This window comes from Stenella coeruleoalba (assembly GCF_951394435.1).
Source record: "Stenella coeruleoalba genome assembly, chromosome: 2".
Classification (NCBI taxonomy): domain Eukaryota; kingdom Metazoa; phylum Chordata; class Mammalia; order Artiodactyla; family Delphinidae; genus Stenella; species Stenella coeruleoalba.
The window spans coordinates 133,982,829-134,010,698 of record NC_137147.1 but is presented as its reverse complement, the minus strand read 5'-3'; the positions used below and the strand labels follow the sequence as shown (position 1 = coordinate 134,010,698).

The following is a 27,870-nucleotide window of genomic DNA, read 5'->3' as shown; positions in this document are numbered from 1 at the left end:
CTTCACTCAGCAAACACTTGCTGGGTCCCGCTGTGCCCAGCCTGGGAGCTGGGAACAGCTACAGCAGTGACAAGGCAAATCCCTGTCCTCCAGGGGTTCACAGCCTAGTGGGAGGAGGGCAGTGGTGGTAGACACTACTCACATGTCCTATGCCCACAGTCTCCCAAGGCAGAAGGCAGCTGAGCAGGTTCCAGGCCCAGAACTTGGGTACCAGGACCCCTCAGGGAGGCTGTCTCTTGGAAGGGGGCAGGAGGTAGGGCTCTGCGTCTCAAGTCATTCTTCTGAGGTTGGGAAGTTCACCTGTATGTCTGCCCACATTCCTCCTGCTCTAAAGCTGCATCCATGAGAAAGGGGGTACTCAGAAGAGGGGATGTTCAGAGTGAACTATCAAGAAGAATTCCAAGTCATGGTGGATCTCACGGGGTTGTCCCACCCAGGGCTGTCCCTTGTCAAGGGGGCTGTCATTCCATCCCCTAGGGCTACAGTGTTGACTGACAGCTGACCCTCTCTCCTCCACCTGAGGAGATGGCTCCCAGGTCCCCCCACCAAGCTAGGCCACAGGATAGGCCACAGCTAGATATTCCAAAGGCCGGCAGATGGCACAGGCAGGGGCCCTTCTTGGCCCCGTACCATCTCCTGCCTCAAGAGAGAAAAAGGGCTCTCTGGAAAACAAGGAAGTTCTCCTCTGGAGAGGATAAAGGATGTGATAGTGCCTGACAGACTGGGGCTTGAGTCTGACTTTGGACCAGTCACAAAGCTCTGTGGGCTCTGGTTTTCCCCTGGACCATATGGAAAGGCTATCCCTGCCCTGCTGCCTTTCTGAGATGCCATGCGGAGGGGTGCCTGTTGACCAGAAGGGGCTCCCCTGAGAACAGCAGGACTATTTCAGATGATGTGTGGGTAGAGATGTGGGGAGCGTTCTGGGTTTTACAGAAAGATTTTTCCCTTTGCCAGAGTGCTGCTCTCAGAGTTCCTTGGAATGTGCCGTTTCTGATTTCTAGAGCAGTCCCCACTCCCTGCAGGAAAGTGCAGGGGAGGAGCCACGCCCGTGTGGTTGCGAGATGGCTGGCCTCCGGTTTACACCCCCGTCACACCTCAGTTCTCTAACTTGAGGCCCGCCTGTAGCGGTGTAGCACCATCAACAATCAGTGATGGTTCATTAGAGTCCAATTAATAAATGAAACCTAGGACGAGAGCCCATCACTTTGCTGAGAATAGCAGCCCCGCTCATGCCTTTAAGTGGCAGCCTCCCAAGAGCTCAAAACCCACAAGGACCAGATGCACTGGGGGCTGGGGAGAGGCAGTCATGGAGTGGGGAGTGCCATGGATGGGCTGCTGTCTGGTGAAGTGGGAGAGGCGAGAGAAGGGAGCTTCAGACCAGACACTCCCTGCCTCTGATCTCAGCTCCTCCTTCATGGAGCCTCAGGCCGCATCTTCTTGCCCAGCTATGCCCAGCTATCCTCTGGTCCTGTGACAGCCGGGGGTTTTCCCTCCTGCCTGTCTGGCCTCAGAGGATGACGCATTTGGGTGTGGAGAGAAGGGGCTGGAGAGGGAATGGGGTAAGGGAGGCCCACAAGCCTCGCTTTCCTCTCTCACTACTCCAACCCATGCTCCCAACCCACGGACCCTAGATGGGCCAGCCAGCCCCTCCCCAGAGCTGCCCATGAGCTCATGGCGCCTCTGAGCCTCAGGCTCTATCCTCCGATTGGGAAGGTCCTCCTTTCCAACTATTCAAACCCTGCTTCCTCCAGGAAACATTCCTTCCCTGGTCCAGCCCAGGCAGGGTCAGCAACACAAGAATCCAGCCTTTGACCAGCCCGTTCAGATGACCATCTCTGCAGAGGTCAACTCTCCCATTTTGTCCCTGTTGCACAAGGCTGGGCCTCTGGGGGAGGAGGAGGTCATGGGGTTTTTCTGTGCCTTCCAGGGATAGAGGTAGGCCTGTGACCTGGGAGTCTGGGTGCCTCTTAGACTTCAGCGGATGAGGGAGGCTGGCCTTCCTGGCTCAGAGACCTGCATGGAGGGTCCAGGTAGAACGGAATTGCCCTGCCTCCTCAGGACAGGATAAGGCCCAATCATGACACGCCAGCATCTGGCCGGCAGGAATCTTTTTTTTTTTTTAACATCTTTATTGGACTATAATTGCTTTACAATGGTGTGTTAGTTTCTGCTGTATAACAAAGTGAATCAGCTATACATATACATACATCCCCATATCTCTTCCCTCTTGCATCTCCCTCCCTCCCACCCTCCCTATCCCACCCCACTAGGTGGTCACAAAGCACCGAGCTGATCCCTGTGCTAGGCCTGCAGGAATCTTAATCTGAACGTGTTCCCCCACCTCCCTCTAAGTTTCCCTGGGAGAGAGCAGCAGGGCTGTGGAGGACAGGTCAAAAGGTCACAAGACCTCTTGTTCTGCCACCCAGCCACCTAAAGGTTCTGCCCTCCGTCATATCCTTCTCCATCTACCCAGCCACCTCTTTCCCCAGGGCTTCTGGGAATATCCCTCTGGTCTTTCAGGATTCAAGACCCTGCCCAGCCAGGACCCCAGCAGCCAGAACAGACCCAGATTGGGGTGCTCCCCTTTCCCATGATCTCCCAGGGGCTGCCCTGGGATTGGCACACAGGTGGCCTGCATCCTTCCAAAGCCCTGCCCAGGAGGAGGCCGGACCTTGACAGTTGTTCGTGCTCTGATGCTTTGAGGAATGTGGAAGACCAAGAGGACAGGCAGAGCAGGAGGTGGGCTTAGAGACCGTGGCGGCAGCTTGAGGGCTGGTAGACTGGGGACTGTGTACAGAGATTGGGTACAGTGTGGCACACAAACCTCTCTGGGGCATCCTGTGCATGTGTATGTGTGTGTATGTCCACACACATCCATGCATGCACATATGCGCTTGTAATGGGGGAGGGGAAAGAGAGGAGCGAGGGGAGACTTCCTGGACACAGGGACAGTGGCACACAGGTTCCACCCATGAGGTGTGTGCCCTAGGGGGCCTTCAGAGGACAGTGGAGGGTGGGGAGCACCTCAGAAGCCTGCCCTCTTTCTCCATCAACATCCCATGCGTTTCCAGTGCTCACCTCCACTCACAGCTGCAGCCCCTGGGAACCAGACAACATGTTCTCCTTAGTTCTGACCTCACAGAAGGAAAGCCCAGTCCTTCTCCCCTCCCACTCACAGCTGTGCTTGGGCCTGGCTGGAGTTTGTCAAACATACACACACCCCTCCAGTGCCCTGAGGGGTGGGCTGGGTTGAAGCGGGGGTCACATTTCCTGCACCTTTGGACCCAGGACTACCGCACTGTGCCTCTGAGCCCAAGCCCGGTTCCATCCTGGGGTGGCTGCCCTGCTCCCATGGCTGGAATAAGTCTGAGCCTCAGGACAGCGGTCAGCACCTGGCAGCTCCTCCCGGGCCCCTGCTAGAGCGAGGCCAGGGCTTTAGGGACAGGGAGGGAGGATCTCAGGCTTGCAGGCGGCTGTGTGGAGGCAGGTCCCAGAGAGGCCCCTTGGGCTCTGAGACTGCACTGGGAGACCCGAGCTCCATCAGAGGCCTGAGGGACCCTAGAACTCAGCTTCTCTTGTGCCAGCAGAGGGCACAGAATGGGGGCTGAGAGCAGGGTGTGAGCTGCTCCCCTTCTCCAATTCTGTGAGGAATCAGAGGCCCCTCTAGCTCTCGTTTCTAGAATAACATCAAGGCCCAGAGGAGTCAGCTGTGCCAAGAAAAGCCATTACTCTGACAGCCTCCCTCCACCTGCTAAAAGCTTCCTCTTTCCCCTGGGGTCTCACCCCTCCAGAGTTATTTCTTCTCTGCTCACCTAGCCCCCCCCCCCACCTCTGTGGTGTGTGTTGAGGGAAGTGCTTGCTTAACTCTTTCTATGCCTGAGCGAAGTCAACACCAGCAGACTCCCTTAGCCTTGTCCATTGCCCTTCCCCGTCTCTTTCCACCTGGAATTCCTCCTGCCAGATGCCCAGGGGAGGGGACAAGGGGCTGAAGACATCAGGAGAGTGGAAGACAGGCTGGCAAGTTGGGGTCATGGGCTCCAACCTGAACTGTGTCACTGCACTGCTGTGACTTAAGTCCATCGCTCACCCCCGATTCTGTCCTCTCCTTGCACCGAGAAGCCCCCAGGGATGCAAATACCACGCGCCCTGCAGGAGCAAGCTTGCTGTTAGGGTGTGGAAGGTCTGACATCCTCCTCACATGCATCATTGCAAGCGTCTCCACTTAGTGCTTCTGCCGTTCCGCTGCTCTCCGCCCTCTGTCCTCTGTGGAGCCCAGTTCCTGCTTCCCAGAGGAAGGGAGTCATGGAGAAAGAACAGAGCAGGTGGAATGGGGGCTGGCGGGAGGCTGCTGAGAGCTCTGAGGCCTCTGACATTGGGGGGCGGCTGGCAGAGGGGGAACCAGAGCAGAGTGGCAGGTGGAGGGGTCCAGGTCACACCCCTCAGTTAGCAGAGGTCACGGAGCCGGGAGGAAGGGGCCTGAAGAGCATCGGCAGGCTGGGCTCCACCACCCACCAGCCTCACTGCCTTGTTCTCTCCAGCCTGGCAGCCTCCCGCACAGCCCTGGGCCAGAGGGACCCGCTTTGCAGGTGTGGGGAAGTGATGGCTGTGTCTGGGTGGGCACCAAGTCTGGCGGGCTCCATCGCTCCAACTCTCTGGGCAACACACCCCTTGTCACCTCAGCCCTCCCGCAGTGCATCCCTTTCCCCTTCACGCTGCCCTCAGTCAGGTGGCTTTGGACACACCCAGGTTGTTTTTGTTTGTTTGTTTTTTGCGGTACGAGGGCCTCTCCCGTTGCGGAGCACAGGCTCCGGACGCACAGGCTCAGCGGCCATGGCTCACGGGCCCAGCCGTCCCACGGCATGTGCGATCTTCCCGGACCAGGGCACGAACTCGTGTCCCCTGCATCGGCAGGCGGACTCTCAACCACTGCGCCACCAGGGAAGCCCTGCCCAGGTTGTTTTGTATCACAAATGAGGGAATAACATGAATGGGGGCCTTCTGTGTGCCAGAGCTTAACATGCTTTCTCCTCAGTCCTTATAACCAACCCTCGGAGGGAGGTACTACTTACAGAAGAGGAAACTGAGGCTCAGAGACAGGAGGGGACCTGGCCGGAAGAGAACTGTGGGCTGGAAACCAGTCAGTGTGACTCCAAAGCCTGTACTCTTTCTGGGTATTCTTTGCTGTGACTTACCTTGGTCACAGCAGCCAGAGACCCCCAGTTGCAGACCCAGAGTTGGGGATCAAGATAGGGAGACGCCAGACCTGGGGCAATTAAAATTATTATTATTATTACTACTACTACTATTATTATTATTAACACTCTCATGGTATCTAACAATGTCTCAGGTACTTCACACATATTAATTCACTTCATGCCCACAACAACCCTGCGTTACCGTCCCCATTTCACAGATGAAGGAGGTAAATCACAGCAAGGTTATGAACCTCGCCCAAAGTCACACAGCTACTTACGAGTTAGAGCTGGGATTTGGAACCCAAGTGGTCTAACTCCAGGGACCCCGTTGTCATCATCACCATGTCATACTACCTCTCAGCAGAGGGGAATCCTTAGTTGACCCCTGGAGTTTGAATACAGCACTCCCACAAGAATGGGTGTCCACAGGAGTAGGGCTGTAATGGTTAGAAGGAAAGATCCAGGCCACTCAAGTCAAGAGGAGAGAGGGAGCAGTGAGGGCCAGGGGGTCCCAGAGGGTTTCCTGGAAGAGAGGAACAAGCTGGGATGGGAAGGATCAAGGTTGGGGCTGCTAACACGTGGGACACATTGGGTCTGAGCTTCTGGGCCAGTTCGCCTGCCCCACGCTCTCTTTAGGGGCTTCTGGGGGTGGGGGCCAAGGGCTGGTATGGACGCCATTTCTGCTGCCCACCCTGGGGTACCATTTGTCCACGATGCTTCTCCCTCGCGAGTGTGTGGTGCGGCTCCCCCTGCCAAGGCTCTCTGAGACGAGTCCTCACCCATGATTGCTGCAGTTAACGTAGCAGCACCGCTTACAGCCCTGATATAACAACCTCCTCAACAGAAGAAACATGAACTCTCTCACCGAACTGTTCGATGGCTCAGGATCTCGGGGACACATCCCAGACCCCTGGGGGATGTGCTGGGATGCAGAAGGCCCAAGCTCCCACCTCACCTGGGACAGCCTCACCCTGCAGGGCCTTGAAGGCTTGCAGGCCTGAAACCCCTCACCAGCCCCTGCCCTGCCCCGTGCCCCGCTCCACGTGCCCTGCCCGGGACCCTGCACGCAGGGCCGCAGAAGGCTGCTGCAGAAGATAGTGGCGCGTGTGTACCCCATTGAAAAGGTTCAGAGCCGGGTAGCTGGGCCAGAAGCTTGGGGAGATGAAAGTTAAAGGAGAGGTCAACCAGGTGGGCACTGCACAGCTGCCCTGCCCAGAGACCTCCTCCCACCAAACAGAACCTCGAGAAGAGAATCAACATGGGAGTCTGTGCACTCAGGCTGGGAAGCCCTGACCTGGCCGGGGGCGGGAAGTCAGACAGGCTAGGCGTCTCCCTCCTCTTCCACCCCCACCCTCATCCTCTGGTGCCTTGGTCACCCGGGCAGGCAGGGCAGCCGAGGAGAGAGGCCTGGCGTTCCCTGGGCCTGGGATGACATGAGTGTCTCTGCCTGACAGGGAGCAATTCATGCCCCGTCCACTCTTTGCTCAGAATTATGGACAGTGAAGTGTGAGGCGGGGGAGCAACAGGCAGGGCACCCTCCCTCTGACTCAGCCTGCCCCACCCCTCCCAAGGAAAACCACATGTGAGGCAGCGAAGAACCAGAGTTCCAAGGCAGTCACATCTGTGCCCTCGGAGCCCAGCAAAGCCCCCATCTGGGGGGGACACGGTCAAAGGGGAGATCCAAGCTGAGGATGCGGGGCGTGAAGGTGAGGCGGTGAGGGGGCAGGCGGGGCTTAGGAGGGGTGCAGGGCAGAACCAGCCTCCCTCTCAACGCAGCTGGAAGCCACCTGAATGTCTCCTTGGGCTCAGTTAAAAGCACTTTAAAGGAAAAAAATCATAATGCTGTCACGCCTCATCTCCCCAGCCTGCTCGAAAAATGAGTTGTTCCACATAAATGAATTTTCCAGACAATGAAAGCTTATCTATTTTACGACCCTTGTTATTATTTTCATGGTTGTTATTACCACCGTCTCCCACTGAAATGGCACATTACAGCTTCCTGGCACATCCCCATGCGTTGCTCGTTGGATCTCCCCTCCCAAGAGGAGCAATGCTGCTCCCATTGCTTAGATGAGAACACTGAGGTTCAGGGAACTTATATCACAGGCTCAACTCAAGTAATCAGTAAGTGGGGGGAACCTAGGATCAGCATTCCATGCTCTCAGTATAGCTCCTGAGCTCTAGCTGCTTCCCTAGAATGGCTTCATATCCTGTCTAGTCCTCCCCGGGAACTGCCCACTGTCAGACAGTAGTGCGTCTGTGCTTCCAAAGTCGGGGGCTGCTGTCATAGAAACTGTCTAATAGTTCTCACTCCGCCACCCCCAGAAGGCTTTCCAGTCCCTGTGTTTCGGCAAATGCTGACACTGCAGGCAATTTAAGGTACCAGTGTACACACATAAGTGTGCACACTTGTGTTTTCCACACTGGGGGCCTACCTGATTTCCACTCTCAGGTGAGAACTCAAGCCAGGCACACAGGAATATTGGCTGGCTGATGACAGGACAGCTGTGGGTACCGGCATCAGGCACTGTCAGCACAGACTCGCAGGTGCCCGTGATGTCTCTGGTCATACCTAGTCAGAAGAGCCCCAGGCTCCCGTCTTGCAAGTGACACACCTCAGATGACATGCTTTACCTCTGCGCTTGAAAATCTTGCCAGGGACTTAGAGCTCCCTGTCTACCTCACAAAGAGCAGAAAGCCAGCTGTTAAAGACGGTGGAAAAGGAGAGAGAAAAGGGGTGAAGAGGAGCGCCAGGAAAAGGGGAAGAAGCTAGTTCTAGGTCAAGCCCCAGAATTTTCTTCTGCCTGTAAAGGGATAGATGGAGCTGTTGAGAAAATGTGGAAAAGGAGGAGAAATTGACCTAGGATCTCATGCAAATGCTCGTGTGTGCCTGTGTGTGAATGCCTGCATGCTGGTTCATGTGCGTGCGTGAACATTGTGTGAGTGTGTGAGTATGTGCTTGTGACTATGCCTGCAGGCATGCATGTCTGTATGTCTTGTATGTGTGTGCGTGCATTCACATGTCTGGCTGCAACAGTGTGTTACGTGTGCATCTAGATTTACCTGGGAGCTGATATGTACCTGTTGGTACCTAAGTGTCTGTAGTTTGTGTGTGTGTATACATCTATGTGGCTGACAGGAAGTTAGGGGTTGTGATGAGAGGACCAGGGCTGTGATCCTGTCCTGGGCTCTACACATCTGGGGTGATTACGGGAAAGGGCGTGATGAGTCAGTGGCCTTGGGGCCCATCTGTGTAGCAGAGAGGGAAGCAGGACTCACTGCAGGGAGGACAGGAGGGTGGGGAGGCCTCATGGGCAAGCAGAGAATATTGGCAGCAGGCTCTTTGCAGACTGAAGTAGCTGGATGCTTGTTAGAACCTGGTTGGAACCGGTTGCTGTGGTGATATCTGCGGTGGAGGGTGGGGGAGATGGGGTCCAGACCAAGAGGTGGCGGAAAGGCAGGAGGTAGCTCGAGGATGTGTTAATGAAAAGCAAAGGGGAGTTGCAGACGCTGTGTCAGGGCTAGAGCAGACTGGCAGCAGAAATGGCTTGTTGGCCACACAAAGGGAGCTGTAGGAGGCCAGAGGGGCACAATGCCCAGAGGAGAAACTGATGAAGCGTGTTTGTAGCACGGAGACAGGAACAGGGAGGAATGGCTGTCCATTCCCTCCAATTACAGCTCATCTGTGTGGCTGCCCACACAGAGCTGCAGAGACTGGGGGCAGGGGGAAAATGCAGGGCACTCACCCCTTGTTCGGCCTCAGCAAATTCCAACTGTATTTGGGGACTCAGGGCCCGTGGGTAGTGGCCATGAGAGGCTGCAGCCTCCACAGCTACTGTTGTGTCTTTGGCTAGGAGCACGGGAATCCCCCAGCTGAGTTTTTTCAATCTGCTCAGGGCTGGGTAAGCGTATGGAGCACTACAGATGGTTAATGAGCAGGAAAATGGTGACAGCTACGAGGAGCATTTGCTTAGAATTTCATAGGTTGGAAAACATATTCCCCTCCCTACAGCAATTATTAGGAGAGGGACAGAGTTTTCCTTCTTTAAAATATTAACCTTTTGCAGAGCAGGAACATGAAGCTCAGAGAGGTTAAATGACTGGCTACAGGTCACAAAGCAAGTTGGTGTGTTAGTACTAGAAACCAGGTCTGCTGACTTCACACCTCTTGCCTTACTCTGTCTTTTTTTTTTTTTTTTAATGTATCACTTACTTTGCTCATGTTTCTATTTTATTTTATTTTATTATTTTTTGGCCACCCGGCGTATGTGATCTTATTTCCCTGACCAGGGATCAAACCTGCGCCCTCTGCAGCGGAAGTGCAGAGTCTTAACCACTGAACCACCAGGGAAGTCCCTTACTCTAGTTTCTTCAAGACAGCCTCAAGTCCTTTTGGTGACCATTTTCCCCTCTTTCCTCTGAACATGAATCCCACATGGCCTGCCCTTGAGGGACTTTGGCAAGTGTCTTTCCCTCTCTGTGCATCCCGGGTAGCTGTGGGGAGGAAGAGGAAAGGAAGAGTAATCAGCAAAGCTGTCAACTTCCTCCTCCACCCCCTCATCCAAATGACCCACCCAGCTCCAAGTGACCCAGCAGCACTGTGCTCCCAGGGAGCCTGCAGAGCGGCAGCTGTCCCTGGTGCTGAAACGTCCTTGTCTCAAGAAAAGAGGCAGAGGGCAAGGAGCTACCCAAGAGTCCCCTTCGGGTACGCCCGTCCATCCCGCTCCTCTGTTTCCCATTCTTCTTAGATCTCTCTTTTATCTCGCTCCCTCCTCCATCCACCTCTTCATTCCCTCCTTCCCCATCTCCTGTTCCTCCTTAAATCATAGACTTCCAGAGTGGGAAGATGACTCCAAGGTCACTAAATCCAGCCTCTCACATCAGCCATTTACTAGCTGTGTGATGCTGATCAAGTTATATAACCTCTCTGAGCTCCAGTGTCCACATTTAGAAAACAGAAATGGCGATTCCTACTTGAGGGACTGAGGAAATTTGTTGGAATAATGGCTCAGGTGTGCCCGTCCCCATGCCTGGCAATCAGTAGGTGCTCACTAAGTAGGACCACCATGATTATTTCCAGGTCATTGGTATTTTTCTCAGAGTTCCTCCTGAAGTTCATGCATTTGATGACAAAATGTAGTCTCTTTGGAAGGAGTTTCCTAAATGGTGCATCATTCTTAGTGTTTAGACCAGTTTTCATTTACTTGGAGTAGACTTTTATTGATATTTGCATTGAAAGATTCCTTGAACAGATCACTTTTCCTTACTGAGCCTCAGTTTCCCCCTCTATAGCATATGGGAGATAAGCCCTCCCCTTCCTGCCTGAGGAGTTAGCGAGAGTGTCTGTGACCAGAGGAAGGGGGCCTTATTCCTGGGAAGGGGTCCTATTCCTGCTTATGTGTGTGTCTCTGTGTCTGCACATGTGTCCGTTGCTAAGGGGACTGGGATCAGTTCTCTGTGTGTTCATCTCTGGGCTGGGAGTTTCTGGAGCAGGAAAGAATTGCATCTTTCAGTCCTAACAGCACCTAGCAAGGAGCCTTGCCCCGTGCAGGGGCTCAAACAGTGCTTGTGAAGTTGTGTGCATCTGTGTGTTCCACACATGTGCATGCATGTTGGTTCTTCAGTGTGGGCCCTGCTCCCTTGTTCACCTCTCAACTGTCTCACCTGGGACAGGGGTCAGCTAAGCCCTGCCATGACCCTGTGTTCATCTTTTCTCTCTCCAGATGTGATCCTCAAGGTGGTGGAAAATAAAAAGAAAGAGGAGCTGTTGCCCTAGCAAATCCCTATCAAGTACTTGTGTGTCTTCCACCCCTACCACTTTGAGCTGGTGAAAGTGAGTCAGAGCCCTGGGCTCTGAGCCCATCTAGGCCTGGGACAAGTAGGGGGAGAGTGGGTGGGAACCACTTTGATGTCCCTAGCTATTCCTTCAGAGCAACCCTGGGCATCCCATGCCCACCCAGATGTATGACAATTCTTGGCCCATGTGGGGCTCAGGAAAAATAGCTCCTGGACGATAGACAGGAATGATTTCCATAAGAATTTGGAATTCTTCAAGTTCATCTCCATAAAACAGTCCAATAAGCATAGAACATCTACCACATTAAATGAATACACCAATTAAAGCTGTATTCTCACTTCGTACATGTATAAAGAGTGGAAATGTACCTAAAAATCAAAGAAATACAGTGTTTACAAAGCACCTACTAAGTTCCAGGTTCTGGGCTAGACACCACACACACCAACTCTAATCCTCAACGTGAATCACATTTTGCATACATAGAACTGGGACCCAGAGAGCAGAATCCTCTCATCCTGGGTTACAAAGCAAGTGAATAGCAGAGTCAAGTGTGAGCCTAGGTCACATTGTCTCCCAAGCCAGTTCTTTCTGTGCTGTCTCCTCACACTGCGTTGACAGGAAGAGGGCCCAGGAGAGTTGGGGTGTGTGGGAAATAAAGTGTTCCCTGGAATGCACCCCTCTAGTGGGCAATAGGGCATGAGCCTGGAGTGGGGAGCCTCAGGGCCCCTTTGTCCATGGCCTAAACCTCCCAGGCCAGCCCCCCTGCCCAACCCCTCTCCCCAGTGCTGATTGATAGAAGGGAGAATTCACTCTTTCATTGCTCAAGTACTTTATTAAGCGCCTACTGTATACTAGGCACTGGCAAGAGATGGGCAGAAGCATCACTTTTCCCTCTCTCCATGTGCATTCCAGACCACTCTGGTTGTTTAGAGTAAAGGACAATGTGAAGTTAGCCTGGGTTCCTAAGTCAGGTCTGCCGCTTGCTAACTGTATATTCCCAAACCCCAGGCCTCAATTCCTCATCAGCAAAATTGAGATAATATCCCTCTTAGCATGGCCATTTGGAGGGTCAAGTGCAATGATGGGCATAAAGCACCTAGCAAGGGACCTGGCACATAGTAAGTGCTCAGTTCAGATTAGTTCCCCTCCTCCCTCCCTCCTCTAGGCCCTGGCACTGACCTTCTTTCCAAGCAACTCTTCAACCATGGCCCCAGGGGGTCTTTACCTTCTCTAGACTCTAAGAAGAACCCCAAGCCCAGGGCCTCAGGATGAGGAAGCAAAGACCCAGAGTTGAGTGACTCACCTGGGACTCAGCACTTCAGCTGTAATTCTGGGAGCATCACCCAGACTTCTTGGTTCTCTGTCCACTTACAACCCAGACCTTGTTATCACATCTTTACAAAGAGAGCAGGCAGGCAGTGGTCCTTGTGAGGGCGATGAGATATTCAAATAGAAAAGGGAAGATTTATTATATTGATCTCCTTGGAAGGGCTCGCGGGGACCATGAACTTTAATTATCAGCTCGGAGCCCCAGTGGAGCAATGCCAAGTGATTGTCTATAGAGGGCTGGATTTATGGCAAGGGTCTGCCCCTTAGTCACTCTCCTCCTTGTGTGTCTTCTTCCCCCACCCTGTCCCCAGCCCACTGAGTCTGGGAAAGCCAATGAAGCCACCGCCAAGACCCAACTTTATGCAACGGTCGTTCGGAAGGGCAGCTTTATCCCCCACTACATGGGCCACAACCACACAGCTCTGGAGGTGCTGGGACCGGGACCCTCAGGGGTGGGATGGGGTGGGAAGCGGCCAAGCTTTGAGCAGGCCCCAGGCTCTGCCCTTGGCCACCTCTGGCTGGTCTGATGGTGTGGGACAGGGGTGTCTGGGGAAGAAATCAAGACAGAAAAAAGCAACTGGGTTCTTCAAAAATAGCCTAAGTAGTTAGTAGAGAACCTGCCCTGCGATGACAGGGATGATGGGGATAAAGATGATGATGATGTTGCCTAATCTTTTCCAGCACTTTCCAGGCATATGACCCTGCCCTAACCTTGCCTTCCCTTGCTGTGCTCCTTCACACCCTGCAGGGAGTGCCATAGGGAGGACAGGAGGCTCCTAAAGTCTATGTCTCCCTGACTCTCATGTGGGGAAGTAAAGCACCCCTGCCTTGGCCCACATTTTCTGGTGTTTTCTCTCTTATTCACTCCCTCTGGAGTAGTGACTCCTGACCTAGGATCTACACCCCCTAAGTGAAAATTTTAGGGGCCTCCCCACTCTTCCTTGAGTCCTGTTTCTGTTTGGCTGGTCTTCCAATTAGGTCTTCATTCATTCATTCAACCACTATTTTTGGAGCCTCTTCCATTAACCAAGCCGGGGTTGGGCTCAGCTTAAGCCCAGCTTCCATACATGCTCTCCACCCACCATTACCTTCTATCCCTAGATCTTTCAGTAGCCCCAGGAGGACTGGAGATGCTCCAGGAAGATGTGGTCCTGGGACCTAGGCCTTCTCCTTTTCCCTCAGCCTTCACACTGCCCAGGAAGAGAGATTCAAATCCAGTCATGACCTGAGTATGATCAGGGTGGGAGCCAAGGGGGCTTAAGCTCTGGGCTTCCCCTGCCCCGGCAGGGCTGATCTGATCTGCCCCATATCACTGTAAGCCCGGCAGGGCACTAGCCCCATTTCACAGCTGGGTACACTGAGACCCAAGGAGAGTCTGGTATGGGAGCCCAGAGCTCCTGACCCACATCTCTGCTTCCCCTCAGTCATCCTTGGATGCCAGCATTTGTCAGACCACACCTCTGAGATGCAGGCTGAACCTTGGCCTGCAGGACGCCTCCCTGTGGATCTGCCTCAGCCCCACACCAGCCCTCTGACTTGTCCCACAGAGTCTGGGCCCCTCTGCCCTCCAGCACCCTGCCCACTCCCCTGCCCCAGCACAGATGTCCTCCTTGTCTGCTCCTGACGGCAGACCAGGGAGCACAGTGGAAGAAGAAATTGCGTGGGCAGCTGTCTCATTCACACCTGACCATTCATCACAGAACAGTTGTAAATTAGCACCCCGCACACACACCTCAGGCCCACCTCTCAGCCCTTACACCTGTTGGAGTCCCGGTGAGCAATAGACAGTCTAACAGGTTCCAGTGAAATCCCTCAGGCCCAGACCTCATCCCCATCCGAAGTCTGAAATGCCACCATCAGAGATTCAGTCCTTTGAATTTGGTAAAGGGATTCAGTCTCCAGGGGCCCCAGTGAGACCTGAAAAGTCCTCATCACTATTTCAAGCCCTTATCAGCCCACACCTGTGTGGAGTGAGCTGACGATCAGCTGAGATGGGTCCTGGCAGAGGGGCTTAGGAGAGGGTGCTAGGGGAGTAGGGGGAGGAGAAAAAGGAAAAGATCAGAACAAGCCCCTACTCCCAGCCTCTCTCCTCCCATTGAGGACAGAGCTAGAAGGACCAGGGAAGGTATGGTCCAACCTGGCAGGGGCCTCTTCCCATCCTGAGGTGTTCCTGAGACGTGGCCCCTTAGCCAAGTCCAGTGTCCCTTCCTCTTCCTGCTTTTCTTCCCATCAGCACCGTGTAATCAGTATCACCACCCATCCTCCAAGACCAGCTCAACCCCAGCGCCTCCTTGAGGCCACTGCCTGTCTCCTGTTCCTCGCCCTCCCAGGACCCTTGTTCTCTCTCTCTCTCACACTCATAAGCACAGTCAACCTCTCTCGCGCCTGTTCTCCCCTTTTCTCCTTCATTAGTGTCACTCATTTATCCCACAAGCACATATTGAGCTTCTACTCTCTGTCAGATACTTTTGCTAAAAGCTGGGAATACAGCAGTGCATAAGATAGATACGGTCCCTGCCCCTGCAAAGCCAGGTTTCTCGTCAAATGGACAGAAAATAAACAAGAAAGAAATTAGAATAACACAAGTGATGCTGATGCTATCAAGAGGCAATCTAGGGGCTGAGAGAGTGGGGGTGGGCTTCTTTAGTAAGCGTGGTCACGGAAGGCCTCTCCAAGGTGGTGATATTTAAGCTCTAAAAGAGGAGGAGCAAGCCACTGAGTTGGTGGGGGTGGAGGTGGGGAGTCTAGGCAGAGGCATCAGCACAAGCAAAGGCCCTGAAGCAGAAACAAGTGGGGCATGCTGGAGGGGTGAGGCAAAAGAGGTTGGGGGGCTGCAGGAGATGTGGGCTGAGTGGCAGACAGGCCAACCCGTACAGGCCTTGGCTATCATGGTTAGAATTACGGAATCCATTCTAAGGGCAGTGGGGTTGGGGCAGGGGGATAAGATGATCCAATTCATTTTTAAGAAGGCAGCTTTCGGCACCGGGTACCAGATTGCCTGGGAAAGGGAATGGGTTGGGCGCAGGAGTGGAAGCAGAGGCCAACGAGGGGTCAGACGAGTAAAAGGAGCCCCAGCTGGGGGGTGGGGTTTGGGGTGAGGGCTGAAGGGGGAGTGGGAGCCCATTAGCGGACAGAGGCGAGGGCCAGGAGCCAGCTCAGGAGCCTCTGGGATGACAGTGGAGGCACGTGGGGACAGAACCGGCGTCTCCTCCCGCTGCCTTCCCCATGTCTGGCCCAGGGCCTAAAGGAGGGTAGCCTTGAACCTCTGTCCAAGAACCGAGGCAGGAGCAGGCGGGAGCATGAGCAGAGACGTGGATGCAGGGATGGTCTCATTGTTGGGGAGAAAGATGGTGGGCTGGCCATGTCCCCGAGAGGGCCCAAGGCCACCCAGGGCTCACCTGCCTCCTCTCTTCCCCAGGTCGTTCTCCTGGGGGTCAACAGCCCCGGCCTCATGGTAGTCATTGCCCTGGGGGTTCCCAGCTACAAGGAGTTTCGGGGAGTGGGGCCCAGGCGGGGGTGGGCAGGGAGGGAGGGGTGGGGGATAGAGGAGGGGGGAGGCTAGAAACCTGCCCTCCCCACAAGGCCCGACAAACCTCCCCACTGGGGCTGAGGTCCCAGGAAGCTGCCACAGCCCTGGAAAGGGGCAGCTCAGACCCTTCACAAGAGCAGGCTTGGAGTGGGGGGAGCCAGCACGTAGAGGAGAAGCGTCCTCAGCCCCTCCAAACGTGCCCCCCATCTATACCCACCACATCCACAGTTCCCCTCCCACTCTAGTTCAGGGCCAGGCACCATCAAGTGGCCGTCCCCAGAGGAGGCAGCCTAAGGGTCCTCTCAATTTCATGACCTTTAGCCCTGCCTAGGAGTCCCCTTCCTCACCCTCCTGGAGGTCTCCCTGGCACCAACCCTGGCTCCTCCCCAGGCCTCTTTTGGGCTTGGTGGATTCACAGTCCACAGGAGGGGCCTCAGTCAAGGCCACAGAGAGTCATGGGGCAAGGAACCTGGGAGCTACAGCCCATCTCGTGACCAAGGCTTTCTCAAGGCTTGAACCAGCGACCAGAAGAACCAGTGTCCACCACCTGTCGGGGTGTCCAGACCTGAACTACGTGGGCGACTTCATCTTCTCCTCTCTCACATCGATCCAGAGCACACGTGGGAGTCCTTGTCTGCCTGACTGAGCAGAACCAACAGTGCTGGACACGCATAGCACCCCTGTGCTGACCCCTGTCTCTTGCCTTCCCAGAGTCAATCAGGTAAACTGGGACCCGGCATCCCTGGGGCTTCCCATCGCCCCACTCTCCTTCCCTATCCCATCCGTGATGAACTTTGATGTTCCTCGGGTCAGCCAGGATGGGTGCCCTCAGGTATGGCTCTTTCCCTCATTTGCCCTCTCTCTGGCTTATACCGCTAGTAACTCACCGACTTGTGCATTCGTTCACTCACTCACTCAGTCAGCTGTTCACTTAACGATTAAGTAAGAGTTTACTGAATCCCAACCCAGGGCCATGCCTGTCTGTGCTGTGGAGAAGCTGCCCTCAGGGAGCCCTTGGTTTGATGAAGACAGGAGTCATACATGTGAAAAGGTTAAATATCAACACAAGATAATGTATAATTAATAACAAACCAGGAGGGACTCAGAGCTATAAAAATCAGAGGAGAGAAGACACATACTGTATGATTCCACTTACATTCAGTACCTAGAACAGGCAAATTCATAGAGACAGAAAGTAGAATTGTGGTTGCCAGAGACTGGGGGAGGAGAGAATGGGGAGTTATTATTATTTAATGGGTACATAGTTTCTGTCTGGGATGATAAAAAAGTCCTGGAAATAGATGGTGGTGATGGTTATGCAATATTGTGAATGTACTTAATACCACTGAACGATACACTTAAAAATGGTTAAAATGATAAATTTTATGTTATGCCTATTTACCACAATAAAAAAAATTTTTTTAAACCAGAGGTGAGAGGGATGTGAAGTCTGAACAGGTGTCCAGACATAGGACTCCTGAGTTTTTAATAGGGGAATGTTGGTGCAGAGTGATTGAGAACAAGAGCACAGGTGTGGAGATGGGGATGCACGGACATGATACACACCAGGGTTGGAGAGGAGGGTGGTGGGTTTGAGTATGTTGGGGAGGGGTGTGCAGATTGTGGCTGGGTCCAGGGCCATGGCCTCATCAATCTCTTCCCATAGTCTACACTTCAGTGGGACCTTGCCCCACATGACGGTCCCAACATTCCTAGGGGCCTTGAAGAAGAGAGCTTGGGAAGTCCTTCCTGTTGTCTGCCAACCAGAGTTCATGTCTGGCGTGGCAAATACAGAATGAGGTACCCCTTCGGAGCCCCAGCCTTCATTTAAAGGCAAAGACATTTGAAGAAGGCTTAGACACGAACAAGAGTGATGGTGATGAGGAGGGGTGGGACAAAGGGGGACTCGGGGGACAGAGGCTTCAAACCCAAACCAATCCTCAACCTGATTTCCCCAGAGTCATCTCACACGTGGCCCTGCATTTGCCCAGAAAATTATGAACCAATCAGCAGGCAGTCCCGAGGGGCAGGCAGCGCTGGCTGCTTTAATGAGTGAGCCCCCTCCCTACCCCGGGGCCTCTCTGGCTGCCTTTGCTGCCTAACTAGTCTGGGTGAGGGAGGTGTCCCCAGTGCCTCTTGCATGTGTGGGACTCGAGGCCAGGGGTCCAGCAATGGCAGGATGCTTGCTGAAAGTCACCTGGCACCATGGCAGTTGGGCCAGGTTGAGAACTCACTGGCAGCCGGCAGAGGTGCCCAGGTGCCAGCAGTGAGAGGACAGGGGCAGGCTTCTGTGGCACAGGTGGGGAGATGGGGGGAGTGGGCAGAGCCCTACCTGGAAGGGGCACCAGTCAGCAGCTCACACAGACCCCTGCCCTGTCCGCTCTCCAAGCATCAGTCCCCTCATCTCAGCTGAGCCGGTGGCGGTTGGACTAGGTTATTTCTAGGACCTGTCTCTCTGACATCTTGGGATGCTGTGATGTCCCACCAGTTGCCCACCATGACAAAACACTCTGGGCAGGGATTTGAGGGCCTAGCAGACCTGGGTTTGACCCATCTTCTGTGACTTACTGGCTGTGTGACCTTTGGCAAGCTTCTTAATTTCTCCAATTCCTGATTCCTACCTTATTAGGCTATTAGGAGAACTTACTGGGACAACCTGTGCAAAATGTCCAAGTCCAAGGTGGAAGCTAAACGGATTCAGACATTTTCAGAGCTGCCCCTCCCCTAGTGCCAAGGCCCCTTCTGAGGCCAGCCTCACCATTGCTCTTGTTACATTGGGCTACAAGTAATATAAACCCCAACTCACATGGACTTAAACTCTAAGGATATTTACTGTGGCACGTTGGGAGGGGTCCCCATGAAGATGCTGCCAGAATTGGTTGATGCCTGGGCTCGGCAGCATCTGCAAGGACTCAGGACCTTTCCAACACCCCTGGATTGCCATCTTCAGCTGGCTAAGAGCTCAGGGGGCAAACTGTTCCTAGCACCCCCCCCAGCAGACATGACCAAGACTAGAGGAAGAGAGAGCCTCCCCTTCCCACAAGCGTGTGTTTTTTCTTTTAATAAATGTATGTATTTATTTATTTTTGGCTGCATTGAATCTTTGTTGCTGCGTGCAGGCTTTCTCTAGTTGAGGCGAGCGGGAGCTACTCTTTGTTGCGGTGCGCGGGTTCTCATTACGGTGGCTTCTTGTTGCAGAGCATGAGCTCTAGGCGCACAGGCTTCAGTAGTTGTAGTTTGCGGGCTCTAGAGAGCAGGCTCAGTAGTTGTGGTGTTAGTTGCTCCACGGCATGTGGGATCTTCCGGGACCAGGGCTCGAACCCGTGTCCCCTGCATTGGCAGGAGCATTCTTAACCACTGCACCACCAAGGAAGTCCCACAGATGGTTTTTATGAGGAGCTGGAAACCTCCCCTCCAGCTGCCCTTCAGCAGACTCCGTCCTCTCATCTTTTTTGCCAGAATTTGATCACATGCACTTGTTGACCTGGCCCAGGCTGTGGGACCCAACATAGGGTGGGACTTGGGCACTCCTGCCCTGCACCCTGTACTCTTGAGGGGGGCCATTGCCCAACAGGTGGCTCCTGTTGGCCTGGCCTCCTACAGAGCTGATAGACCTCCTGGCTGATGAAACACAAGCAGTGGTGAAAAAAGCTGTCTGTGCCCACTCTCATCTCCTTGCTCAGCCCCCGCAGCAGTCTGTACCCAAGCTCTCACGGGCTCCTGTCCATCCCATAGACCTTGCTGGCATCTTCTCTTGCCCGGACCATTGCAGCAGCCTCCACTAGGAGATTCCCATCCCATCCATCCGGTGACAAGTGGCCAAGGTGACCCCCTGCCCAGGACTAGGTCCTACCCCTGGACTCCTTGTCCCTACCATGGACAGGACAAAGCCCTCACTGTCAGCCAGATACACAAGGTCCTGTCCCCTCCAGCCTCCTGGCTCACTGCCCCAGTTCACCCAGGCGTTCCCTAGCTCCACTGGATGACTGGCTGTTCACACCTATGCTGTCCTCTGTCACCTCCCAGCCTTTGCCTCTGCCGTACTCTGAGCCTAGAATGCCCTTCCACCTTCTTACCTACTGCACCATCCCTAAGGTCCTCCCCTCCCCAGGTTGGAAGTCATAGCTTTCCCCTCAGACATTCAGCTTCCACATCCCACAACTTGCTTAGGCCTCTGCATGGATCATAGGGGTGTGTGTGTGTGTGTGTGTGTGTGTGTGTGTGTGTCCTATCCTCTTGCAAGACGATGAGCTCCAGAGAGGAGCAGGGTCTGGCTCTAGCTCTCCCACATGCCCTGCTGAACCCCAGAGGCCACTAGCATGGGGAAGCTGACAACCAGCATTTGCTGAGTTCAATTGAATTGAACTTGCACCTTCATAGCAAAACATCCACTGTCTCCTTCCACCCTCAAAACAGCCTTTCAAACCATGGAGCATAAGATGTTTTCTCACCGGACAATGACAAAACCAGGTCCCAGAGAGGCGAAAGGACTTGCTGAAGGTCACACAGCAAGGTTGAGGCAAACCTGGGCCCAGAGCCTAGGTGTCCTAGCCACCCAGCATCAGCTGTCCCAGCAGCTACTCTTCCCAGGATGGCCACCACTACATCTGGGCAGAGCAGGCAGCAGCAGGTGTGGGTGTGGGTGTAGGTGTGGGTGGGCCCTGGGGAAATGGGAGGAGGGACCATAGGCCCATGTAATAAAGAAGGCTCTGTCCCCAGAGAAGGCAGGTCTGCCTCAGTGGCTGGGGGTTAATGGCTTTGCTGAAGATCACAGCTGAAGGTTAATCACATTCCTTATTGCACAGCCTGCCAGGGTCTTTCCCATAAGCAACTGTGGGGAGTGGCTTCCCCGCTCGCGGTGCTCCCACACACACACACACACATGCCACCAGCACCTTCACCAGGTCCCTGGCATCAGACTCTGAAGGTGGTTTAACCTTGATTCCTTGCCCCACCCCATACACACATGAGAGAGGCTGATCCTCCCTCCCCAATTCTAGGTCTCAAGGGCTCTTTCCTCAGGGACTTATCTGGGAAACCATTCAGGAAAGGAGCTGTCCTTCCTGGGCTGGCAGACACTGTTTCTTGCTTTGTAGACTCCATTTAGACACATTAATAGGCCCTAGAGAGGACAGCCAGCGTCCATTAAACACCCCTCTTCCTGGGTGGGAGCAAGGGATGGGGCGGGGGGGGGGGGCTGTCACAGGTCCTCCTTGAGTGCCCTAGTGTCTGGCAGATGGTCCAGGCGGTGTGGATGCCCCTTGGGGATTCAGGAGAATGGGGTGGCTCTGGGAAGAACCTGGTTTAGGGATAAATCCGGAAAGGCCATTCCCAGGCACCACAGAACCCAGAGAAGCTTCTCTGGCCTGGCCTGGTGGCCAAGTGGCTGTCCCTGAGCTGCCACCAGAGCCTGCTCTCAAGAACACTCCCATCACCCCAGTCACAGTCCCTGTATTCAGGGCCCCCTAGCCTCAGAGTGACTGCAGCTCATCTCCCCAGGGGCAGGGGCAGACACAGCTGGGCCACAGGCTGGGCCTGGGAGAACAGGAGCACACACATTAGTGTGACAGGCATCAGGGCCCTGCCACGGTGGGGGGAGTGGACCCACACTGATATTTCGCGATCCTGCATCAATAAGTCCTGGAGCTGGCTGTGCCTTTGTGCTGACCTTTTCGAGTGATGACTGATTCCCGCAGGGGAGCGGGAGGTGGGAGCGGCTGCCACTGTTGCTGACAGCCCCTGGCTGGGGGCAGAGGCAAGGCAGCCGCTTGGAGAGTCTATGCCAATGACCCCCAGCCCCTGCCTGTGTTGGGACCATGCAGGGCTGCCTGCTGGGTGTCACAGGCTGGTGCCTCCAAGTCCCATTCCTCACTCACTACTTTCTGGCCTTTGCAGATGCCGGACCTCTTTTCCCTGCAGTCCTCCCTCATTCTAGGTGTCCACACATGCCAGGCTTGACGCCACCTCCACATTTTTGCTTAGGCTGTTTTCCCACCCAGAATAACCGCCTCCCTCCCTTCAGTCTGCCAGATCTTCCCTCAGAAGCTTCCTCTGGTCCTGTTTCCTGCAAGATGGCTTTTCTGATCACCCACGGGAGTGTCTCAGATAGTCCCTTGTTTAGGGGCTCTAGTTATGTTGTCTTATTTTGTTGTTTAAATATTACCCACATGTGTGCTCCAGCTGCTGGCTTAGCATGCCATCAAGTCCCCCAGATCCCCTATTGAAGACCTGCCGTGGCTCCTGCGAGGGGCTGGGAAACCCGTGCTGGGAAGAGAAGCGCTGGTGACAAGGGCAGAGGTCTCGTCTAATTTGGCATCTAAGGCACCACCAGCCATGGGTGGGAACACGGGTGCAACTCTTCAGGAAAACAGTTTACCCAGGATGAATCAAATACCTTAAAATATGCATGTCCTTTAACTCAGCAATTCTATTTTGGGTACTTGAACTAAGGAAATAATTTGAGATACAGAGCTATGTATCAAAGAACATTCAATGCAGTGTTATTGAACAAGTGGGAAGGGAGAAACCGGGACACTTGGACGTGACAGAATATCCTGCAGCTACTAAAGCTGGGTAATTAGTGTTACTTAGGACTCTGGATATGCTTAGGTTTTAATGGTAAATGAAAAAGGCAGGATGTTAGGATGACAGTTATATGCAAAATAGGCATAGGGAAAAAGCTAGAAAGAAACACACAATCTTATGAACAGTTGTCTTTAGTGTAAGAATTTAGGTGGGTTGTTTTTTTTCATCTTTTTACTTTTCTTTTTTTTCCAAAGTTTCTTCATGAAGTGTGTATTTATTGCTTTTATAATCGGGACAAACATCTGTGACATATATAGACATGCACACCACCAAATATCTGGACGTCCTTTGATTTGGGAGAAGCTGTGGCCTCACCACCTTCTCCCACCTTCTCCTTTCAGCTGTCCAAGGCTGGGGGACCCCCAGAGCTGCCCCTGTGGAATCAGTCCTTCCTCTTCCAAGGCCGAGATGAAGCCACCAGCTTCTCAGAGGACACAGCCCTGGTGCTGGAGTACTACTCCTCGTCTTCAAGTAAGTGACCCCCGTTGCCAGGTCAGGGCCACCACATACCAGGACATGTGTATGGAAGGGTGTTCAGACCATCCTGCCTCTGCCTCCTGTGGGGGTGGGTGAGGGGTCCCAAGGGAGCCTCCCCATGTGTGCAGACAGGTTGGGGAGCCCCTGGCTGGCTTCCTTGTCCCAATGACAACACTGGGATATGAGCCAGGACACGTGGGCCCTATTCCCATACTAGACCCTCGTATTATTACACCACCACCCCGTCCACAGTACCTTTCAGGGAGGGGAGGAGCCCTCAGGGCTCACAGGGGGAGCTTTGCGCGGAGACAGGAGTCAGAGACCGCCTGATCCACAGTCCTAGTTCCACACCATAAGAGGGAAGCCCCCAAAGGACAGAGACAAGGGAGAGCTATATAAACACCCAGAGACACAGAATATGTTTAGAGTTGGTCTTGAACTCAGGAAGCCCTGAAGAGCAGAGGAGGAAGAGGAGATTTTTGCAGGGAAAGGCCAGGAGGCAGGGAACAGGTGGGCGGTGAGGGATGGGAGAATTAGATGTCAGTTACCAAAGGATGGGCCCCGTTGGGACCTCAGACACTGAGATCCAAGAAGCTTGGGCTGGGGGCTTTGATGGGAATCCCAGCCCGTCCTACCTCCACAGTGAAAGGCAGTGAACCGTGGACCATCAACAAGCCCCTGGGTATCTCCGTGTTGCCGCCAAAGAGCCGTTTGTACCGCAAGATGCTGACAGGGAAGGGCCTGAATGGGCTGCGTGTGGAGAAGCTCCCCATCACTGTGAGTGCCCACCACCGTCCCCTAGACAGGGTCCATGGCAGATCCACCTGGTCCCACCCCTCCCCAACCTGCTCCACCTTGCCCCCGCAAACAGAGGCAGATCTGGCTTCTCCAGCAGCTTCCACCAGAGCCCGCACCAGGGAATCTGACCACTGTCAGGTGTGAGGAGTACCCCCAACACCAAAACTCAGTCTTACTCCCGGGCTTGTGATGAAATTGCCCCCAGACAACTTGCGAGGAGAACAGGGAGGCCCTAGGGGATAGCAGCAAGAGTTCAGACTTTTAACCAGCCAGACCTGGGTTCAAACCGGGACTTGTCCTAGTCCTCACTGTAGAACCTGGGGCAAGTTACTTATCCTCTCTGAACCTTAGAATGCCCATCTCTAAAATAGGAACGACATGCCGTACATTATTTCTCTGCATAGTGAGAGAGTCTAGAGCCAGACGGTCTGGTTCTACTACTTATCAGCTTACAGGACCATGGAAAAATTACTCGGTCTCAGTGACTTAGTTTCCCTATGTGTAAAATGGGTTCATAGTAATAGTACTTTTCTCATATGGTTGCTATGAGGTTTTTTGGAGGAAATACCTGTAAAACACTTAGAACAGAATACGTTCTCAATAAGAATCAATGTGTTATTATGATCATTGTCTATTTCTATGCCACCTTTTTCCCTAAAATACTCTGGCCATCCTGACATAATAGACCTCAACAAATTGGAGCTCCCCCACTCTGCCAGGAGGCAAGTCTGAAGGAGCCAGTCAGGTCTCCTGTGGAGTTGGGAAGGGTAGTACAGAAGCAGTGAGGGTGAGCAGAGGTGGGAGACCAGCTACCGCCTCCCTCCCACTCTCTGGGCACAGCGTCCAGCAGGTACTTCCCCGGGGAATCTGAAACAATGGGCAGAGCAGAGGCAGAAGCTGCCTGCCCTGGCCAGTGTGGCCGACTCTTCCCTTCTCCTCCTCCAGGACACCAGGCTGAAAACCATAAATGGTGAGGTCCCCACGGTGGATCTCTCCTTCCAGCTGCTTTCCTCTAAGGTAAGACTGTGGGTCGGGGGAAGCTCAGGGCCCGGCAGCCATACGCCAGCTCTTGTAGCCTCTCCGTGGGTTCCAACCTCCTTTTCAATCGCTGGCCTTATTCAGGGGCTGGGGCCAGGGGCTTTTAGAAGGATGGGGCTGCTGCTTTGGATGGAAATTTCTGAGGGTAATTTAAGGCTTGCAAAAAACTGAGATTAGGAAGAGAGAGTTGAGAACAGAGGGCCACTCAGACGTGGGCGTCAGCCTCTAACTCAGCCCAAGCCAAGCCTGGCTTACTGGGATCAAGATTCTACAAGCATGAACTGGAGACTAGCTTCTCTTGCTGTGTAACAAACTACCACAGACTTAGTGGCTTAAAACAGCACCCACTTATGAGCTCACACTTCTGTAGGTAGGCAATGCAATACAGCAAGACTGAAATCAAGATACTGGCAGGGTTCTGTTCCTATCTGGAGGCTCTGGGGAAGAGTGTGCTTCCAGGCTCCCTTAGGTTGCCATCAGAATCCAGTTCCCTGCAGTTGTAGGGCTGAGGTCTCTGTTTCCTTGCTGGCTGTCAGCCGTGGGGGGGCCTCTCTCAGCTCCTGAAGGCCGCCCACATTCCTCCTCACAATGCCTTGTCCATCTCTAAGCCAGCAGGCATATCAAATCCCCCTCACACCGCAAAGCTCTCTGACTTTCTCCTCTGTCAGCAGCCAGAGAAAACACTCTGCTTTTAAAGGGGCTCATGCGATTAGGTCAGGCTCACTGATGAAGTTCCCATCTTAAGGTCAACTGTGCATGTTAACATCATCACAGGAGTGAGAGCTCATCACATTCACAGGTTTCAGGGATTAGGGTGTGGAATCTTGTAGGCTCATTTTTGGAATCCTGCCCACCACAGCTGGGTTGCCCCAAGTTGAAAGTCCCCAGGGACTGAGCCTTGCTGATGGATGGGATCGCTTCCTCTGTCAGCTATACCTGGGCTCCGAAGTCCAGCTTGGCCTTGGGTCATTTGGCTCCAGTGCACCTGACAGGCTGGAATTTTCCCACTTTTCTCTCTGTGGTGCTGAGAGGGGCATGAAGCTGGGATGTGGGCAGTTGAGGACCATGACCCCCTGGAAATGCTTGCAGGGGCTGATGTCTTGATCAGCCCACTCCTGCTAGCTTCCCACGCCAGGAAACATAACCACCAGCTCTGGGGTAATACTCGGCCCTGTCACCTTACCTGTGAAGAACGCAGGGAGTTCCTTGTTGGAGGGTCTGAGAGGTCCATCAGGGAAGGTACCCACCCAAAACTGTCTCCCCGCAAGGCCCCTCGTGAGCGCCTGAAACCTCCCATTAACACTCCCCGCTGTGGAATGTTCCACATTGCCCCGTAGAGACTCCTCTAATTCTTGGTGAGAGAGAGTTTGTTAGATATAACCTGACATCCACACCACCACCATCACCACCAAACCAGGTACAGGATGGAGAAGTTACTGAGAGGGGAGGGGACACAGAGGCAGCAAAAGATCTCAAGAAAGGGGAAGCAGGGATCCCAGGTGTCCCAGATGGGAGCTCAACCCTCCATGGCTCTTCTCAGGGTCTAGAGTCTGTCAGTGGCCACTGCCAGCCCCTTCCTCACCTCCCCCTGCCTCCTACACCTTCGCCGGGGCACGTGTGTCCTGAGAACCGAAAGAAGTGTCAAGTGCCACTGGTCAGGGCACTGGGGGACCCAGGCAGGCAACAGGCAGGTGGGCAGGACACTTCCCCAGTTGCCCAGGGGCTGGGCACAAAGGTCTCAGTGATGAATTATTCACTGGAGCTGGGCTAAGTGCAGAATTAATCCCTTTCCTTCCGGCTGGTGGCTTCACTAAATTATCCCTCCAAGTCATGCGGGAAAATGCTGCTGAATTCATTTAGCTGCTGAGTGTTTTGATCTGGGCCTTGTGATTTTAGCTTCCCCTTCCCCCAGCCCCCTCCCCCTGGAGGCGGGTAAAAAAACCTTTCAGTAGTGGATTTCCGAGAAGAAAGGAAAAGAAAGGGGATCAAGATTGAGCGTGTACCAGGAAAATAGTACTGGAGGAAATTCAAATTCTGCAGCCAAGAATTCACACACACACACAGTTCTACACATACAGAGTCTCACACAATCACGTTTGAATACCCACACGCAGACAATCACATATGCAAAGACATGCAACGCAAACACACACATCCCTCTGCAAGAGTGCACACGTTGAAGGCATATAGACGTGCTCCCACACCCGAGCAAACTGACACACAGACGTTTTCACACCCGCATTGGCACATACAGAAGAGAAGTCTTTTTGTGGTGAAACTGTTTCTTGGTGAAACTATCTGAGAACTGGCCAATAACTGACTCACTTTGATTCTAGAAGCTTGAAGTCCAATTTGGGGGCCTTAATATGAAAAGCTAAGATGGACTTGGCATAATCTTACAGCCATGGTACCCGGTCATTCATTCTTTTATCCCACATATATTTGTTGAGGACTAGAGTTTTAGCTGCCCTTCTGGACTGCAGTGAGGAGAGGGAGAGGCCGGCAGCCGTGGAGCCCGTCTGCTTGAACTTACCCTCAGGCGTGGACATGGCTCTCTGCTGGTGTCTGAGCCCTTTTGTCATCCTCCTCCTTATGTGGAGGTGGGAGAGTGTTGATGAACAGATCAGATGGCGCTGCATCTGCAGCGTGTCCCCAGCTGCACTCCTCACCATCGCCTTCTCTGTAATACCACCGCCGTTCTCCGTGCAACGGCAAATCTTTGCTGAGCACCTGGCTGGGGAGCAGATACCGTCCTGGGTTTAGGAATCTTCCATTGAAAAAGATGAGAAAAAGGCCCCGTCTTCATAAAACTTGCATTCTTAGAGAGCAGGGAGTGTGGACCAGATAAGAGCAAATCAATTCATGAGCAGATATCAGTTCACGATATGAGGCCTGATGAAACTCAAACGAGGTTACGCGATAGGGAGTGCGCAGACAGGCTCTTGGATTTGATGTGCTCTCTGAGTAAGGTTACCAGCCAAGCCGCTGTAACAGAGAAGACCCGGTTCCTTCCATCTTATTGTTTCACCTAAGGTGTTGGCCACCGATTCATGGTGAGAGGCACCCAGCTTTCATCTCTGCATTCCAGCCCGTGGGAAGGAAGCGCCAGACCTAGGCCCAGA

General features: G+C 53.7%; 1 protein-coding gene across 1 annotated transcript in view; it reads left to right on the top strand.

The window, feature by feature from the left end:
• CCDC33 (coiled-coil domain containing 33) overlaps positions 1–27,870 on the top strand; it is a 119,951-nt gene that overhangs the window by 34,869 nt on the left and 57,212 nt on the right. The window contains 10 exon segments of the mRNA XM_079913612.1: positions 6,747–6,851; positions 6,853–6,901; positions 10,919–10,968; positions 10,972–11,028; positions 12,633–12,749; positions 15,740–15,837; positions 16,562–16,682; positions 22,777–22,906; positions 23,556–23,689; positions 24,656–24,727. Coding sequence (XP_079769738.1) covers positions 6,747–6,851; positions 6,853–6,901; positions 10,919–10,968; positions 10,972–11,028; positions 12,633–12,749; positions 15,740–15,837; positions 16,562–16,682; positions 22,777–22,906; positions 23,556–23,689; positions 24,656–24,727 — 933 coding nt within the window.